The sequence below is a fragment of the Nicotiana tabacum genome, chromosome 24, assembly GCF_000715075.1.
Source record: "Nicotiana tabacum cultivar K326 chromosome 24, ASM71507v2, whole genome shotgun sequence".
Taxonomy (NCBI): domain Eukaryota; kingdom Viridiplantae; phylum Streptophyta; class Magnoliopsida; order Solanales; family Solanaceae; genus Nicotiana; species Nicotiana tabacum.
In genome coordinates this window covers 7,054,753-7,075,078 of record NC_134103.1, presented here as the reverse complement: position 1 = coordinate 7,075,078, position 20,326 = coordinate 7,054,753, and the positions used below count along the sequence as shown (strand labels likewise).

Here is a 20,326-nt window from a genome sequence, read left to right as displayed (position 1 = left end):
TATCACTATGGATTTTGTTGTTGGGCTCCCACAGACTCAGAGAAATTTTGACGCAATTTAGGTCATTGTGGACAGGTTGACCAAGTCAGCACATTTCATTCCAGTGGTAGTTACCTATTCTTCAGAGAGGTTAGCTGATATTTACATTTGTGACATTGTCCGCCTTCACGGTGTGCCCGTGTCTATTATTTCAGATCGAGGTACGCAGTTTACCTCACATTTCTGTAGGGCTGTACAACGTGAGTTAGGCATGCGGGTGGAGTTGAGTACAACATTTCATCCACAGACAGACGGACAGTCAGAGCGCACTATTCAGAAATTGGAAGATATGCTCCGCGCTTGTGTTATAGACTTTGGAGGTTTTTGGGATCATTTCTTGCCACTTGCAAAGTTTGCTTATAATAATAGCTACCAGTCGAGCATTAAGATGGGTTCAAATGAGGCATTATACGGAAGGCGATGCCGATCACCAGTTGATTGGTTCGAGCCGGAAGAGGCTCGGTTGTTGGGCAAAAACTTAGTACAGGATGCCTTGGATAAGGTCAGGACTATTCAGGATCGACTTCGCACAGCTCAGTCTAGGAAAAAAAGTTGTGCCGACCGTAAAGTTCGTGATATTGCATTTATGGTTGGAGAAAGGATATTGCTCCGGGTTTCACTTAGGAAAGGTGTAATGAGGTTCGGAAAGAAGGGCAAGTTGAACCTAGGTATATCGGACCCTTTGAAATTCTTGAAAGGGTGGGTGAGGTACAGGCTTACATTACCACCTAGTTTATGTCACGACCCAAAACTAACCCTATCGTGATGGCGCCTATCGTAGAACTAGGCAAGCCGAATCATTTCCAAAACAAACCGATATATTCATTTCAAAGATAATTTCAAGGTAAAAACCTCCATTTAAAGAGTTCAAATCAAAGAAAAATAGAAATACGGAAAAGAAAAGCCCGACATCGGGGTGTCACTAGTCATGAGCATCTACTATAATCTGTCTAACAATATCAAGGCTAACTTAGCCTGAAAAATAGCTAAATACAACTAGAGGAAGATAAGAGGGACAAGAGCAGGGTCTGCGATCGCCAAACAGCTACCTTACTATCTTCGAGAAAACCTGCAACCAGAACATTCAATAACCGCTACCGTGTCCAGCTACACCTGAATCTGCACACAAAGTGCAGGGAGTAATGTGAGTACGCCAACTCAGTAAGTAACAACAATAAATAAAGACTGAGCAGTAGTGACGAGCAATAAAGCATATAACGTTTATATCATGAAATCTCAGTAAAGCACAACATGCTTTAAAATCAGTGTTTGAATCGAATCGTCTCGTTTAAACTCGGTTCCAGTAAAAATCATTTAAAGATATTTTTCCAACAGTTTTTCAAACAAAGGCTCAACAAATGTGAGTAAAAATGATTAAATCATAAAAAGCCCCTCGGGCAAACCTCACAGTCACTCTTGCCACTTGGGCATACCTCACAATCACTCTTGTCACTCGGGCATTCCTCACAATCACTCTTGCCACTCGGGCATACCTCACAATCACTCAGCACTCGGCACTCGCACTCAGTAGGTACCTGCGCTCACTGGGGGTGTGTACAGACTCCGGAGGGGATCCTTCATCCCAAGCGCTATAATCTGCACGGACAACTCACGTGCGATAATAATAAAGTATGCTGTAGGCGGGCAGCCCCGATCCACACTCATCCTCACAAATCAGGCCCTTGGCCTCACTCAGTCACAAGTATGCTGCAGGCTGGCAGCCCCGATCCACACTCATCCTCACAAATCAGGCCCTCGGCCTCACTCAGTCACAAGTATGCTGCAGGCAGGCAGCCCCGATCCACACTCATCCTCACAAATCAGGCCCTCGGCCTCACTCAGTCACAAGTATGCTGCAGGCGGGCAGCCCCGATCCACACTCATCCTCACAAATCAGGCCCTCGGCCTCACTCAGTCATAAATATCTCAAGCCACTCGGGCATTTCAGTAAAACAGGGCATTCGGCCCAAAATATTTATATGCATCAAAATAGAGTCATAAAACTGAGTTATGCGGTAAACAAGTATAAACATGACTGAGTATAGATTTTCAATCGAAAACAGTGAGAGGATGATAAGAAATAGCCCTTGAGGGTCCAAACAGCATTGGCGCAAGGCCCAAATATGGCATTCAGCCCAATTTACTGAAATTCTTTCTAAAACATATAAGTATCAAATAGTTTCAACAAAGTATGCAACTTTACAGTTGCTACAGGACAGACCAAGTTACAAATCCCCAACAGTGCATGCCCACACGCCGGTCACCTAGTATGTGCGTCACCTTAAAATAATAGAATGATACGAAATCCGGGGTTTCATACCCTCAGGAGTAGATTTACAATCGTTACTTACCTCAAAAAGATGAACCCAACGTCGAGCAAGCTAATCAATACTTAGGAAATTTCCACTCCGTGCGTATCCACCTCTGAATGCTTTCTTGTCTCCTCAATTCAATGCCAACGATCCGAAACTGAAATTCACCCCTTAATGATAATACAATGATCTACTATACTAAGCAACTTTAATCTACAATATCAACATCCATTGGGACCAACATTAGTAACCCATTCCATAGTTTCATTGTATTCATAAATTTCATCGCCAAGATTACCATTCACCTTCTCTCTTATTTTCTCAAAAGTACTATTCATGCCATGAACTAGAGTTTTATAATCCAATCTTTCAACCATTAAAACTTGTAACAAATGCTTCAAATACTTCTAACTACTCATAATAAATGAGTATGAAGCATTGGAATTACCTCTAGTAGATCAATCTTGAAAAATCACAACTTTGGTGATTTTTGTGTTCTTGAGGATTTGATGATGAAATCTTGTATTTGAATGTAAGAATGATGTTAGAAATCATGTATATTGAGTAATAATCAACCCAAAATATCATTAACAGCTTACCTTGGTTGATTGGACTTGATTTGAGCTCAAAATCGTCCCTTCACCTCAAGAACCCTAACCCCCAAATACTCAAAATATCCCCCTTCCCCGACCTTGTATTTATAGGCCCAGATTTCTGGGTTTCGGATGCGGCCCTGGATGCTTCGCATCCCCACTTCACTCCTCTTTGAAGGTCGGATGTGGACCTGGACACTATGGCGGCACTTCACTGCCAGCCTCTCTTTCGGACGCGACCTCGGATGCTTCGCATCCGCAGGCTCCTCCGCCATCCTTTGGTAATTTGGCCATAACTTCTTGTAGGAATGTCTAAATGACGAACGGTTTGAAGCGTTAGAAACTAGACTCAAAGATATTTCATTTAATAATAATAAACTATATAACACTTCGTATAATGAGAGTTATGCTCAACAGAATTTAGGTCTTATACGAACTCACTTGAAATTTTAATCTTATGAAATTTCCAACTTCCAAACTTCTCATTAACCATCCGAAATCATCCCGAGCCCCTCGGGACCTTAACCAAATATACCAACAAGTCCTAAAATATCATACGGAGCTATTTGAATCATCAAAATTAAATTCCGAGGTCGTTTACACATAGATCCATATCTGGTCCACTTTTCTAACTTAAATTTCTCAATTATGAGACTAAGTGTCTTATTTCACTCCGAGTTCCTTTCGTACCCGAACCAACTAACCCGATACAACTCAACACAATTGAACAACACATAAATAAGGATAGATGGGGGAAACAGGGCTATAACTCTCAGAACGAACGACCGGGTTGTTACAGTTTATCAGCAGTTCATCCGGTATTCCATGTGTCTATGCTCCGAAAATATCATGGTATTCCATCCCATGTGTTAGATTTCAGCTCTGTCAAGTTGGACAAGGATTTGACTTACAAGGAGGAGCCGGTGGCAATTCTAGCCTGGCAAGTTCTCCAGTTGAGATCAAAGAGTTACCCTTCAGTTCGAGTGCAGTGGAGAGGTCAACCTATTGAGGCGGCTGCTTGGGAGTCCGAGTACGATATGCGGAGTAGATATTCCCACCTTTTTACCAGCCCAGGTACTCTTCTATGTCCGTTCGAGGACGAACGGTTATTTTAGAGGTGGAGAATGTGATGACCCAAAAGGTCATCTTATGTTTTAGAACTCGAAACTGTGCTTTTAAGCCTTAAAAATCTCATTTTTACCCTTCTCGCTTTGCGTGCGCTGTCCGGCAGGTTTTCAGAAAGCTTTTATGTTGGAAACTAATGAAAATAAGAATTTTTGCCTTAAAAGTTGATTTTAGTTTACTTCGGTCAACAATTTTGGTAAAGATGCTTGGATCCATGCTTTAATGGTCCCGGTAGGTCTGTATCGAATTATGGGACCTGAGCGTATGCCGGAATCGAATTCGGAGGTCCCTATCTTGAGTTATGAATTTTTAATAAAAATTAAAAGTTTGGAAATTATTTATTTTTAAGAATTGATTGATATTTGGCATTGTTAGTATCGGGTCCTTATTTTGGTTCCAGAGCCCGGTTCAGGTTCGTTATGATATTTAAGACTTGTCTGTGAAATTTGGTGAGAAACAGAGTTGATTTGACGTGATTCGGACGTCCAGTTGAGAAAATAGAAATTTTAAAGTGTTCTTGAGAATTTCATTTGATTTGGTACTAAATTCATAGTTCTAGGTATTATTTGGCGATTTGATCACGCGAGCAAGTTCGTATGATATTTTTAGACTTGTGTGCATGTTTGGTCTGGAGCCCCGAGGGCTCGGGTGAGTTTCGAAAAGGTCACGGGATGTTTTGGACTTTTGAAATCTGGTATTTTGCTGCTGCAGGTGTTCTGGCATGTTCTTCTCCGCGTTCGCAAAGGTACTCTCGCGAACGCGAAGAGTAAACTGGGCAGCTGAAGAGTTTTTCTTCGCGAATGCGAAGGCTTGGTCGCGAACGCGAAGCGAAGGGGGCGTTACCCTTCACGAACGCGACAAGCCCATCGCGAACGCGTAGTGTTAGGCATTGGAGAGGGGGAGTCAGTCGTTCCTTCATCGCGAACGCGAGCAATGCCTCGCGAACGCGAAGGCTAGGGGGAGTGTTCATCGTGAACGCAAGCTGGGCCTCGCCAACGCGTAGGCTTGGCAGCCAGTACCCTTCGCGAACGCGACAGTGCTCTCGCGAACGCGATGAACACTGTCGCCCAGCACTTAACAGAATCCAAAAATGGGATTTTAGCCAAAAATTCATTTTTCTCAAAAACCAAACGGTGAGAGGCGATTTTCCAAGAGCCATTTCTTCTCCAAATTATTGATACGAGTAGTTCGGAGGTGAATTCCAAAGAAAAAGTTGTGATTGAGAATTAAGTGGTCTTCGGAGCAAGGTAAGTATCGTGTCTAACTTTGGCTTAAGGGAATAGGTATTGTGTGAGTATTTGCGACGTGTTTTGTTATTGAATACGATGTATAGTTGAGGTGACGAGCATCTATGCATTGTGATCAATTCATAGCATGCGTGTGAAATTCTATTCTTGCAAATTTATAATCTTAAATCTTGTTATCCATGCTTATTGTCGTTGTTGAAATATTGGGAGATTTGTATCCGGTTCCACCAAGGTTATAAAATTGTGAATATTGATTCGAGGTTGAGATATTAAATTGTGAAAGTAATCATTAATGAAATATTGACTTCTTTGTGAAACTTCTCCTTATCCGTTGTTATTGATTCTGTGAATTATGAGGAAGAGTGTAAAGCACGAAGGGTGACGCCGTGCATGATTTATTTATATTGTGAGGAAGAGTGTAAAGCACGAAGGGTGATGCCGTGCATGATTTATTTATATTGTGAGGAAGAGTGTAAAGCACGAAGGGTGATGTCGTGCATGAATTATTTATATTGTGAGGAAGAGAGTAAAGCACGAAGGGTGATGCCATGCATGAATTATTTATATTGTGAGGAAGAGAGTAAAAGCACAAAGGGTGATGCCGTGCGGTCTTATTTATTATTTGGTGAGGTTGAGAGTAAAAGCACGATGGGTGATGCCGTGCAGTTTTTCTTGCTGTTTTAATTGCTCTATTCGTTTAAGGATTTCTTGTTTAATTCTGTCTTTTCATTATTCTCACTCTTTCTGTTGTATTCCCCCACTATATGTTCCCCTCCCATTATTTATGCGTTATTTCTTTATTACTGTTGTTGCCACTAGCATGATTATACTGTTCAGGTTATATGTGGGTGTCTTGTCCTAGCCTCGTCACTTCTTTGCCGAGGTTAGGCTCGACACTTACCAGTACATGGGGTCGGTTGTACTGATGCTGCTCTCTGCACTTTCTGTGCAGACATTGATACCAGTTCGGGTTGATCGATATTTTGTTATTGATCCGCTGTCTGAAGACTCAAGGTAGATCTGTCGGCGTTCACAAACCTTAAAATCCCCGCCTATCTCTTCTGTTCTACTGTTTCTTTCATTTAGATAGTTGTATTTCTTTCAGATTATTTTTTGTAGTAAATTCTAGAATGCTCGTGAATTGTGACTCCAGATCCGGGTGGTAGTAATTAATATAATTTTATGATATTCCGCACTTATTATATTTCATCTTAGTTAATTATTGTTAATTACTGAATGGAAATAAGAAATTGGTTAAGGATTCTCTAACGTTGGCTTGCCTAGTAAGTGAAATGTTAGGCGCCATCACGGTCTCGTTGGTGGAAAATTTCGGGTTGTGACACTCTTTCACCTTATTAATGAGCTTATACATAAACTCTTCTAAACTAACATTCTCCGCTTGAAGTGGTTGTCTTACTTTGCTTGCATTCCAGTCATACTAAGGGTATTCATCCCAACCATACTCAGAATTGTACCTATATGAATCCTCATATCTGTACGGACTAGAGACAATATGAGAGTGTTCAAAAGATGAATCATAGGAAGAATACCTACCTGCTTGACAATCAACCCATAGATGATTTTCACAGCAATTAAAACACATAGTAGACCGCTGACAATGTTCAGATGCTAACTCTTCAACCATTTTCTTAGGATGATTGTACTCCATCTTCACATCATTTAGAGTTCAATAACAAAAATATGCTCTTCAAGATTTCTTCAACTAAAAAATAAATCTTGAAGAGAAGTTAATCAAACAAACTAAAAATATAAGAAGAAAAAAAATTAAAAGTTAATTCCTGAATTAGCACTCCAAACTACTTCAAACACCATTGATTGCCAATTTCCGGTAACGGCGTCAAAATTTGACGAGCGCAAAATACACACTTAAATTATGCTCGCTAGTCAAAGATAGTATAGTATAGTATAATTATCGTATCCATAGGGATTGGATTTAAGCAGTATTCTCATAGTTTGTAGCTAGATTTCTATATAGGAGGATCAACAGTTGAGGTTTATATAATTAATAATCTAAAATCTACATATATTGACTGATGACAATCGCAACAAAAGTAAGCAAGGGAGTTATAAATGGGAAAAAATATGGGTTGATAGGATAGGTGCAAGATAATTATTCAGGATCTAACTCTAGATAATTCACTTCTAATGTTCAAGTGAGTCTCTCGAATTCACTTAATTATCAGTACAATTATTTAGTATAAACTCCTCTCTCGATTAAGTCTCAACCTCACAATATAAATCAATTTAAGCTCAGTGAAGATATGCAAGAATTCGTAATGGATTGGTCTTTAGGAGAACCTCTTTTGATTATCCTCCTAACTAAGTTTAATATAGGATTCAACTAGTCTCTTTCGGATACTTAGAAAAATCTATGAACTCAACTAACAATATAGTGCAAATATATCACAAGTTATGCCTCTTTAGATTACATGAACTAGTGAATATAGATGCAATAATTAAGTTTTCCAAAACGATTTTAAATACATAAAAATAGAGTTATAATCCACAAATAACCATCAATACACCAAATCCATCAAAACCCAAATGGAACTACTCCATAGACATGGAGAAGTTCTTCACAAATAAAATAAAAGTAGAGGAAAACATAAATATAATCCAAACTCGGATCTTGAGTGAGGAAGGAAGGATGAAATCCTTGTGCTATTGCTTCTCCCCCTTCTCCTTAGCTTCCCTAGGTCTAAGGTATGTCAAAAGTCCCAGAAATGGTATTTTTTCCGTGTATTTAACTACCCCCCCCCCTCCCCCAATAACTTCGGACAAAAATACCTTTTTTTAGAGGAAATAGGAAGATACTCTAAGAATTTTGCACTATCGCACCGCATGTCGTGCCGCACCATGCGGCGGGCTTGTGGACAATTCCAGAACACTTTGCGAATTATTTTCTGGGCATAAATTACACAGTTGTGGCACCCCATGCGGCACGACAGTGTATTTTTCGTAGAGTAATTCGTTTTTTCAGTTTTTGACATCCGGACTTAGTACTCGACCTCCGAACGTGATCCCGGTTTAATCCCTTGGGCTTCTACTTAGACTTCAAAGCTCCAATTAGCTCGAATTTGCTCTGCAACATCTAAATAACTCGAAATTACTCCTACACGATATAAAACACATAATAAGTGCAAAGCACTACTTATTAAAGCTCAACATAAGTAAAGTGCAGTGAATTAGAGTGCAATAAGTGACTAAAATAAGGGATTATAGCCTACCATCATTTATTACCCAAAAGTCATTTTTCTTTCTTTTGTTAAGTAAAAGTCATTCAATTTTGTGTTCATTACCCAAAAATCACTTTTCTTTCTTTTGTTACACAAAAATCATTTTACTATGCTCTAGTTATCACAATAATCACTTTAGCTATATTTTACGAACCATTTACTTGAAAAGTCGATTATGCCCTTGACATTATAGATCCTCCCATTTATGCAACACCTTCTATATTATATGTTATATAATATACTTTTACCCAAGTATTTTACTTATAATTAAAATAACTTAATATTATTTTATTTATTATTTTATAAAATATTTGTACATTACATTTTTTTTCTTAACATTATTTTTCAAGATATATAAGTAGAATTATTAAATTTTTCAGTAACATTACCGTGAACACATTTCAAGTTCACGTTCTTAACCATACTTAATAAAATATTTTAAATAAAAATTGTAAAATCAAAGCTCACTGATTTGTCAGCCAAGCCATACTCATTAATCCAATAAATAAAATACTTACATTTAGCACAATGACACATCGGACTAATACTTTTAAATAAATAATATTAACAGATAAAGCTTTAAAAAACTTAATTAAACACAAATATCTTTGAAACTTTTTCTAAATTCTTATTAACTATAAAAAAAACTATCATTTGTTAAACAAAACTATTTTTCTTATTTCAAATAAATATTTAAAAATAATTTTTTTCATTATTTTTATATTTAAAATATCTTCATGTTTGAATATGATTAAAAAATTGAATGCCATGAAAAAATTAAATGTATGAATATATTATAAAAATAATAAATAAAATAATATAAAGTTATTTTAATTATAAGTAAAATACCTAGGTAAAAATATATTATATAGTATATAATATACATAAGGTGTTACATAAATGAAAGGATTTATAATGTTAAGGGCATAATAGACTTCTCAAGTAAAAGTAATATAAAATCTGGCCAATGTGACTTTTGTGATAAATAGAGCAAAGTAAAATGATTTTTTTGTAACAAAAGAAAGAAAAGTGACTTTTTATTAATGAACACAAAATTGAATGATTTTTACGTAATAAAAAGAAGAAAAATGACTTTTTAGGTAATAAATGATGGTAGGCTATAATCCCGTATTTTAGTCACTTATTGCACTCTAATTCAATGCACTTTACTTATGTTGAGCTTTAATAAGTAGTGCTTTAAAATCACTCGTAATCGTCACGTCATAACCCATATTGCAAAGATAAAAATAATCGCATTCAAATATATTAAGAGAAGATCTGAGGTGGGTGTGCTGCTTTCATTACGAGTTCGTCGGATTTAGTAATTTTTGCTTAAATCCATAAAATTACTAAATAAAAAGTACAAATAAATTTCAAACCCAAAAAATCAAAAGATTGCAGTTGAATTTCTAAACTCGAACCATAGTATCAAAATTCGCCCCAAAAGATTGAATAGACAAAGTTGAAACCACCAAATTGGTAGGTAGTACGAAATGCCTATGTTGTTCCTCAGATGCATTCGACTTCATATATTTCTTTACTACAAAGAAAAAGACAACACACCAAACAGCCTGGCAAGCAAATAGTATTCAATATACCTAACTGGTTTACCTTTCTTGTTCAAACTCTTTCACCCGCTTTATATATATATATATATATATATATATATATATATATATATATATTCCATTTACAGTATTTTTAAAGCTTTTGATGTTTACCTTTTATTATTGAAACCTACAAATTCACCAACTTTTGCATACTTCTTTTCCAATTCCTTTTCGTTGTAGAAATATTTGCAATATTTCATACTTCATTCTTAGCAAAGAAATAACTTCAAAATTCACTTCACAGCTTCACTTACTTAGATATTAGCCCCAGTATCCTTTTTAAACCAAAGAGGAAAAAAAGAAAAAAGTGTAAACCCATCATCCATGCTGAGTACGTGGTTTTACTGAAGCAATTTCTGAAACTAAATAGACACAACAATGGTCCATTTTGGCAGTACCAGATTACTTACCTAAAGAAGAAAGGGGAAAATAAGACCATTTACTCTCCAGTCTCCACCAAACAGTCGACTACTCTTTATACCAACCATAAGGTCCCCAAAATATGGTAATTTAATTTTTAAGCCAAAAAATATGACATAAATATTAGTAAGGGTGTGACTACGAATCAGTAAGGGAGAGATAGAGCATCTTCTAGAAATAAAGCAAGATGTTATTGTATTAAAGTATTGTGTTATTTTTCAAATAAAAAAAACACTGATTTTAGAGAATGTTACAAAAGACATTACGACAAGAAGGGTTGCTCTAGTAGTGAGCACCCTCCACTTCCAATCAAGAGGTTGTGAGTTCGAGTCATCCCAAGATCAAGGTGGGCAGTTCTTGGAGGGAGGGAGCTGAGGGTCTATCGGAAACAGCCTCTCTACCTCAGGGTAGGGGGTAAGTTCTGCATACACATTAACCTCCCCAGACCCCACGAGTGGGATTATACTGGGTTGTTGTTACAAAAGACATTATCATAAGACTAGTTTTCTCGTGCATACAGATAAGATACAAGTTATGCCGACCCCTAATGACTAGTTAAGACTGCTGGTGTGATAGAATTATTTTTTACCGTCTGAAATATGATCAAATCTTTGGATAGGTCTATTTTCCTATCCATATAGAAGAGAATACAACATAATGAGATTATAACTGCACTTAAATCTCAAACAAGTTCAGATCTGACTTAATGAAACCTCATTCTTCATGTTTCTCCATGTAAATTCATCTCAAGCCAACAAAAACAAAATAAAAATAAAAAGTACTAAAAGTTCTCTATGTATTCTATTGGCATGAAAAGCTTAGATAGGGCCAAAAAACTACTAGAAAGCGTAATGCCTAACAAAAAGAGGGTGGCCGGAGGCACTGCTCAAACATAACAAGGGCTAAGAAATGCAAACGCTAATTTAAAGGCAAACAATCTGCTAGAATAACGCAGAAAACGTTGGAAGTTCAAACACCAAAAAAGTACACTAACAAAAACAAATACATGAGCTTAGCAGATCTAAATAGTGTAGAAGCAACTTTACATTTAAAAACACTCGGTCTTCATTAGTGTCACAGCATCTTGAATGTCAAATCCTACAAAAGAATTAGTAACAATATACGACTCCAAGCTCAACAGAATGCATTTTGCTTGCACATTTTCCCTTGTGTCTTCGTGTGAGAGCAAAATCCCAAGACTATCAAAGAGGGATTTGAGGAGAGATTTCTAGTACTCTCACCAAAGTTATATTCTCTAGCCTGACATCATGACGTTATCAATTGACTGAAGTGCTTGATTGGCATAAAAGCGAACATCAACATCAGGGTCTTCAGCTAGCTCTACTAAACTAGGGCGAATGGTTTTCTCCACCACCTAGACAATAGAAATTAACAGACAGTCAAATTGTAGGAAAACAATCGGTGAAGCTGTTGTTAACAACCAATCTTTGTAGAGTAGCTCACTCATTTTCCACAAGTAAAGCAACTATAAGCAACCAAGAAACAAGAAAGGAGGCGAGGGTTCTCACCGAGTGGTCAACAATAGGTATAAGGGATTGCAACACCTTTGCCACATTAAATTTAATGTTGGGCACTCTGGAATAAGATAAAACTTTCGATTAGATCAAGGACCTGAGGTACAAAACCATTTAAACGCTGGGAAAGCAAAATCACCTATCCTTTGTAGCAGTAATAACCACAGGCAGCAACTTGGAACAAGTTATCTCAGAGCCCATCACAGGTGCAAGCAATGAAATTGCTCTAAGAATAGTCATTCGATATAAATAATGTGGACTGGTAGTCATATCTAAGACCTGCAGAAATAAGACATTTTTCACAAAGAAAACAGAACAAAGTTGATATTCATTATGGCAAAAGCTGGAGCCTAGATACTCTGAGAGGCCATGGTGAACTATTGTCCTTACCTATTCTCAGCCTAAGAGGTAAAATTCCTAGCAGAAGGGAAAGAATGTGCACCCCTAAAATTCCTTTCCTGAAATCTTCAGTTTTCACCACTCAAAATAGCAGGAAAAAAAATAGAAACTGCAACAAAGAATGTGCGCCCCTAATTCCTTTCCTGAAATCTTTAGTTTTCACCACTCAAAATAGCAGGAGAAAAATAGAAACTGCAACTCCCTTTGCGGAAAATCCAGTATTAAACCCTTAAAAACAACAGTTTCTGTTTTTTTCAATCTTTTCAAGAGTCGGTAGGGCGTTCATAAGTGGGAGTGGACGGGGAGCTACAAGTCAAGAAAGTGCTGAAGGAAATCAAGCTTAAATTAGACTGCAGCTCCCAGTGCAGAAGCAGCATTATTTTCTGTCTTCATCCTCAATATAGGGAAACAATGAAGAACTGCCAACTTGAGGAGGACTAATATGGATATGCTGACTAGCAGATTAGAAGAAATAACTCTGTTGTCATGTGTATAGTATAAAAGCCTGAATTTCCCAATATTCATTGGGATTGAAGATATCAAGACACCTACTTTGCACTTTAAAGATAATCAATTGCTGACCAAGTTATTTGACCAGCAAGAACAGCCATGGAAGAGCTAGGCCTTGAGAGTTCGGGAGGCAATGCAGATAGCTTGAATAACTTTATTGCAACTTTACTGTTTTAAGGGATTGAAGATAGCAATCAACCTACTTGGAACTTCAATACCAAGCGATATAAATAGTTGACCAGCTTGTGATCGACTAGATCCACCATGATAAAGCCAGGCCTCGAGATCGGGGGAGGGCATGCAAATTTTACAAAAATTTTGGCGCAAAGATGCATAAACTTCAAGCCTATCAATAGAGATCAATTCCACCCTTATGCCCCTACTACTGAGCCTTGGGTCCCGTCATCTTCATGTAGTAAGAGAAGATATATCTCATGACTCCCTGACTTAGTTTTGATTTTTAAAAAGATATCATGCAAGAGAATTAGCAATTCCAATTTGCAGACGTCAAGCAAACCTGAGGAATTATATGCTGCATTGCCCACTCTGGACCAAATTCCTCTGCAAGACGCTTTAAGTTATTAGCAGCAGCATCTCTGATTGAATAAACCTGCATCACAGAATCAGCAAGGAAGACATCAGAGGCAGAAATATTATCCCATCAACTGATTGGTAAAAGCAATTGCCTTGTCCCATTCATCTATGGATAACAGAAAAAACGTAAGGTAATTATCATGGAAGAGTTGGTGGTAATTCCACTCTGGGAAACACCCCGACTCATTTTCACTTGAAATAAGAGAGATGGGTGAGAGATAAATATAACCACCAAGATCAAAGGTTTGTTCTTTCTATAGGAATATCTAACAGCCAGGTTATCGCATACCAACCTTGTCCTGTAACCATTGCATACAAAGAGCACCAAGCTTATCATCAAAAAATCCTATGCCCAATTGACTTGCCAACAGGGGTATGTATTCTATTATTGCAAGACGGACTCGCCAATGCCTGTCCTCTGCCAGCTCAACAATAGCTGGTAATAGAGATTGGGATAATAAATCAATCCCAATCACCTGTGACATTTAGAAAATTAAGAGTTAGAGAAGAAATACACTAAACTAAATAATAATAATAACAACAACAACACTAATTATGCATAAATCCAAGAGTTGCAAAGCGCAAGGAACCAATGCAAAGTGTAGGCAGCTAAAAGACAATGACTAAACAAAGAGAAGCTTGATATCGAACTTCACGAAATAGAACAGAAATTTAAGAAAAAACTGAAATTACATAAAACAGAATCTAAACAATCTTCATGATCTTAAAATATTCCCGTAAAAGGAGTAATCGCCTTTCACTCAAGTTTCCTGTGCAACAATTTCTTGCAAACACAAATCTAGAGCAAGTGGGGAACATGATATTAAAGCACATCTCATCCACAACTCCAGCATGAATGATTCCTAACTAGCTAGGTCTACAGCTTTTATCAATACCAAAGATGAAGTTGCTGAGCATATATATTCCACTACGCAAAGAAGAAAATAAATCGTATGGAACAAAAAAAAATTGGCATACCAGATAGTGTTCAGGATGTTAGAGGACGTTGATTGCCTTCTTTATTTTAGGAGTTCATGCATCACTAAAATACACATCACAACATATAACATACCAATTTCCAAAATCATGCAGCAAACAGTTTACTAGTCTCATAATAAATTGCAGACCATAAGAAAAATGTGTGCAGCATTAACCAACCTGATTGACTTGATCAAGCTTGCTAATGATGTTCAAGCGCACATCAGGAAACTCGTCCTTCAGAAGGGAAAGAAATATTGGAAGAAGATGTTCAATGGTTGCATCCTGCATAAGATGCACGAACAGAAGTCAAGGGTCTAGGGTGTGATTCAGATGGATCAAGAGAAGTCCAGGTCTGTTGTGGAAAGTTATTTCATAGGCAAATCTTTAATGCTTCAATCAAACACGGATGTAAATTGCATGATATGAAAAAATTTCCTCCACTAGTTTCATGGTTAGGTTGACTCCTTGCTAGTTCATCAACTAACACAATATGATCTGCAACTAGAATGCATCATGAAACCCAATCCTGTATACTATTGATGAAATCATTCATAACTAGGATAAACAAGTATGGGCCAAGGCAGATTGGCAAGCTTGTGTACCTCCAACCAATTAGTAGTCATTGAAGCATTAAAGTTTTTTATTACTATTCTACGGTTTCTCCAAAAATTGAGGATTATTAAAGAATTCACAAACCACAATTTGTACACAGTTCAAAAACTTAATGCTAAGTTGTTCCCCATAGCATTCATATATGAGAGATATCACAGTAAATTCCAGACCTTCCAAACAAAGCAACTAACATAAGTAAAAAGCATGATCAATAGTTTCCTCATCCAGAAGCTAATACACCTCACCTTTCCCAAAACAGGAGCCATCCCCATTATAACAGAAGCCAAAGCAGATCTGACATGCTGTGAAGAGTCTGATGATAATTCCTACAACATTTTATCAAACCCAAATACATAATTAGAGGATCAATAGGAACCCAAAATGAAAAATGAAGCTCCTAACAGGAAATCTGTCGAGCATATACCTTCACACAGGGAAGAATATGCTGAATAGCTAGCTCGGGACTAAGAATCCGACAGAATTTGGTGACTTTTCCTGCAGCAGCTATGCGAACTTCAGCTTCATTATCTCGAAGCAAACGGACATAGGCAGGCACCAAATCCGTCCTAAATCATGGTCAGACAAAATCAGCCATCTGACAGCAAATATTTCTAATTCTCAGAAACAAAAGGTTTGTTGAAAGAGAGCATGATTAATCGGCAGAAACATAGATAAGTATGAACAGCACATTCCTCAATGATTAAACCCTTATGACTCAACAACCATCGTAATGAATAGCAGCTTTAGGGACTAAAGTATACTGCATGTTTCAAAATTAATTCTTTTACACTAATACAGTGATGATACATTAGAAAAATCCTTGGTCAAAACAAAATGCGTACATTCCTAAACTACCACAAACTTATTTCATGGAGCTCCTCAGTCAATTGCCCTTCCCATTATTCATCAACAAAATGCTATCAAAGAGGCTAGCAAGAAAGTCTTTAAAAGGAGCCTTCAGGACAAGAATGTTCTTGTTATACCCACTAGACCAAAAAAACTCGGCAAGCAGTTTGTACCTCAACTACTACTTTCTTTTTCTTTTCTATTTCTTTTGGTGGGATGAGGGGTCCACATTCCCCATAGAGAGCTTGTCAACCAAGTTAGGAGCCAAAGTTTTGAGTTATGACAACAAGACTAAATGTGACTCATAATGCTATAGAAGCAACTCAAAATGAGTCAGCAATAACAAATCACTTCATTCCACCAAATCCACTTCAGAGAAGGACAATTAGGTCAACAAGTAGTGCATAATGGACATATGAAAGTATTTGTCAACCCAAGTATGTGGAAACTGGAAAGTTCAATATATCAGTTAAAGCTTTGAATTACACTGCCAACAATAAAATTCCCCAATTTAAAGATTTAAAATTAATTAAAAACAACCAAAAAATGATAAGAATTATAGTATAATAGAATGGACTCCATAGATAGACATCATATGGGTAAAATATTCAGAGCATCACATGTATAAGTTGAGAAATACCTAGTGGGCTCAGGCCCTACAGCTTCACATAGTTCATACAACTGGTTAGCAACCATGTATCGCACGCGCCAAGACTTGTCCTGGTTATTAGAAGGAAAAAACATGCACATATAAACAAATGTAATTTTCTTCCAAAGTAGGTCATTTCTTCAAGACAGAGGATAATAGTAGTATGTTATATTTTCAGAAGACTTTAATAATAAAAACCTACTGTAAGTTTTTTATCAAGGCTAAACCAATATAGTGAATCACGAAAAGGTTTAATCCTTCAGTTTTAGTCCTATTTTACCTATATTTTACTCCTATAGCTACTGTAATTTCCGCTAGCAAGTGTAGCAAAGTGCACCAGCGCACAAGAGATTTCGAAATCATATCTTGACAAGTGTTACTATGTTAAGACGTGTTTGTACCCTTTCATAATGCAAACCAAGTGAAAATGGCTAAGAACTGTAATAATGATCCATCATAACATCTATCCTGTAAAGCTTATTTTGGATTAGCTTCACTTTAACTTGACAAAGTGCCTTTCCACCAACCAAGCAATATAGGCTTCATCCTTATCAAAAAAAAAAAAAAGCAATATAGGCTTCACCTAAACATGCCTACTCAAGTCGTTCGTCCATGTTCCTTTTCTCATTCCCCTACTCTGCCAGTTTATGAAGTAGAGTAGGCAATCCTCTAAAATATAATTATGATCCTCATCATATTTCAGACAACTTCACGTACTCTCACCCTATTCTACTTATCTAACAGCTTCAAATGAAGAGGGGGTAGGATTTGAATACAAGGTTCGTTTCCATATCACATATATTGGGACATTCAGAAAACTTAAGGGCCATACATTGGGACATTCAGAAAACTTAAGGGCCATACCTCTGCATGAGAAACAATCACTCAAGATCAAATGGAAAGCCAAGGGATATTTTTTTTAAGACGAAAGATGATAACTATTAGAAAATTAAGTTGCTAATGTTTCACTGTAGCTCAATCAACAGAATTTGATAAAAATAATAACAAAAGAAAAGAAATGAACACAAGAATCTAAAGCAAGATGCAATATTTATCTAAAGAGTACCAGAAAGAAGTTGACAGAATACCTGAGAGAAGTTGACAATGACAGGCAGGATATGTGCCACACAGTCCTGTGGTTCCAGCAGCTTGCCAAGTGCAGCACAGCCCTCAACAGCTAATAAGCGTACAGAATCCTGATCTGAAAACAAAAGACATTAGATAAACGAACAAACAATTCATTCAAGTCTAAAATGCATACTAAAAAACTTTCAGATTTAACCAATAAAGAAACCATTTTATTGCCATAAGCAATGGGCTATAAGAAATAAAACTAACTTGAAAAGCAACGGCTCTATGAAGTAACACTAATTTAAAAAGCATTGGAAGGGAGAAATTTAGATCGACTCTCTATAGTCATAAGTTGCAAAATATTAGTAGATCTATTACCATCCTGTGTAAGATCATCAAATATTGACATGATATCACTCTTGAGGTAAGCAGATTCAACGGTAGCAGCAAACTTCCCCAAGTTTGTCGCAGCCGACCTTCGCACCATAGGCATGTCGTCTTGACACAATTGACTGTAAATCGACCGAAGTTCTGCCTTCAACATCTCTGGGGCACTTGAGTAAGCAATATGAAAGAGTCCACAAGCTGAAACCCTAGCAGTGAACCATTCACCGGCTGCAAGCCTCTAGTGATTGGAAAGAAACGAAGACATAAACAAAAGTAGCATAAACATTTTAAGAAATCACAAACCATGATGTTAAGTACTCCCTGTCACAATTTACTGGGCACATAATTTGAGAAAGAAAGACTTTTGAAATTTGTTGTCTAAAACAAGCCCTAGATATTTGTGTGGCTACAAATTATCTCATTAGGCTTAAAATAGGAAGTTTAAAAGTTACAGTAATTCTGGTCATCAAAAACAATTATACATTATTTCTTAATATAGAAAGTTGTCATTCTTCTTGGAAGAGACTAAAAAGGAAATACCATCAAATAACTGGGACTGAGGGGTAAGGGACAGCATATATATATATATATATATATATATATATATATATATATATATATATATATATATATATATATATATATATATATATATATATATAACCCATGTTCAGAGTTTCACACATTGGAATTATATTAGTGATTGCAAGTAAAAGGTATTTGTATGTTAGTGCAGCATATTCCATTTTTTCCATAATGAATAATGAGTTTAAGTTACCATAAGGTCACGTAAAATATAATTGCAGGTAACTCTATCCAATAAGCATTAATCTATAACCTAAAATAGATGGTAAATAACCAGATATAAAAGGATGATGTTTAAAAAAAATTACAATGCGAGCGCATATAACTTAAATCAATGAATAAATATGAAGCAAACAATAAGTAATAATCGTAGCCAAACCTTCACGAGAGGGACAAACCAATCAACCAAATCACTCTCCCTCATCTGAGATCCAATTCTACACAACGATTCCACCGCCTTATCCCTCACACAAGTCTCCTCAACAGTACAAAGCGTCTCCAAAGGCGGGAGCAAGACATGAGCATGCTCTACACCTCCAACATAAGGAATAAACACACCAAGCTCTTCAGCCATTGCCAATAACACCTCATCATCATCATCATTGTTTTCACTCAAAAAGGGGATCAATTCCTTTCGAGTTCTTTCCTCACCGAGTGCACGTGCAATAGTCGATAACCTCCTAATTGAATTCAACCTCAATTGTATATCGTCGTTCTTAAGTTCGTCTATTAACACGGCTATTGGGTACAATGGCTCATCTACCATTGCCATTCTCTCGAGTTTTTGTTACGGCTGCAAATAGATCCAAAAAAAACTCATAAATTTATCTAAAACACACAGATCTAAAAAAAAATAAACAAATATTAAAATCTCTAACTCTTAGATCTGAAGAAAAATTGAAACTTTGAAGCATACTTTTTCTGTTTATTAAGGAAGATGATAACAAAATGGACGGAGAGGCGGAGGAAGAGAGAGTTACCGGTAAAAATGAGCTGCCGCCTGTTGACTGAGAGAGGGAGGGAGGGTGAAAGGGAGATATTTGGTTATTGATGAAATGAGAATGTAGTGTTTGGATGGGTTTGTTTATTTTAGGCCCAAGAAGATACCTCGGGCTATGGCTATGGGCGAAGTGCATAAATAGCCATTTAAGTAATAGCCAATATTAACAAAGTTTTTAAACTTTAGCCATCTCATAATCAACTTGATTACTTGAGAAATGCGGGTCTAAAGTTTTTATATTGGGAAAAAGGCCAAATATACCTCTCTACTTTCGGATATTGTCTACGTTTAACCTCTGTTATACCATCCGGCTAAATTTACCCTTACCATCAGCAAACCTTTAAAAATTACCCCTCATACCGTCAAGTGACCCAGAATCTCTCAAATTATTTTAATTAAGTCACCTATTATTCTTCTTGATCCACTATTTTCGAAATAATTGGCATTTACCTGTTTTCTTAATTGAAAAAAAAATAAGAGAAAGAAATATTAAAATAATACAATTGTTAGTAAACAAAGTATAGTAAATTGAAAAATCTAAATTAGGTAGCTTG

General features: G+C 36.8%; 1 protein-coding gene across 1 annotated transcript; it reads right to left on the bottom strand.

Moving 5' to 3' along the window:
* Positions 1 to 11,525: 11,525 nt before the first annotated feature.
* LOC107810392 (uncharacterized) lies at positions 11,526 to 19,886 on the bottom strand. Its single transcript, XM_016635168.2, has 13 exons — positions 19,753 to 19,886; positions 19,152 to 19,565; positions 18,179 to 18,425; positions 17,818 to 17,930; positions 16,721 to 16,800; positions 15,659 to 15,800; positions 15,480 to 15,560; positions 14,800 to 14,904; positions 13,935 to 14,117; positions 13,565 to 13,657; positions 12,278 to 12,417; positions 12,133 to 12,199; positions 11,526 to 11,978 (listed from the first exon to the last, which is right to left on the bottom strand). The coding sequence occupies exons 2-13, from the start codon at positions 19,542 to 19,544 to the stop codon at positions 11,859 to 11,861; spliced, it is 1,764 nt and encodes a 587-aa protein (XP_016490654.1). The 5' UTR covers positions 19,545 to 19,565; positions 19,753 to 19,886; the 3' UTR covers positions 11,526 to 11,858.
* Positions 19,887 to 20,326: the final 440 nt, after the last annotated feature.

Bases quoted from the DNA above. Each gene is read 5' to 3' on its own strand.
- LOC107810392 (XM_016635168.2), bottom strand. From the start codon at position 19,544: ATGGCAATGGTAGATGAGCCATTGTACCCAATAGCCGTGTTAATAGAC. The intron at 17,931-18,178 runs GTAATAGATCTA...TTTTGTTTTCAG, and splicing joins TGATGATCTTACACAGGATG to ATCAGGATTCTGTACGCTTA. The intron at 12,418-13,564 runs GTTTGCTTGACG...TTATTTCTGCAG, and splicing joins TGCAGCATATAATTCCTCAG to GTCTTAGATATGACTACCAG.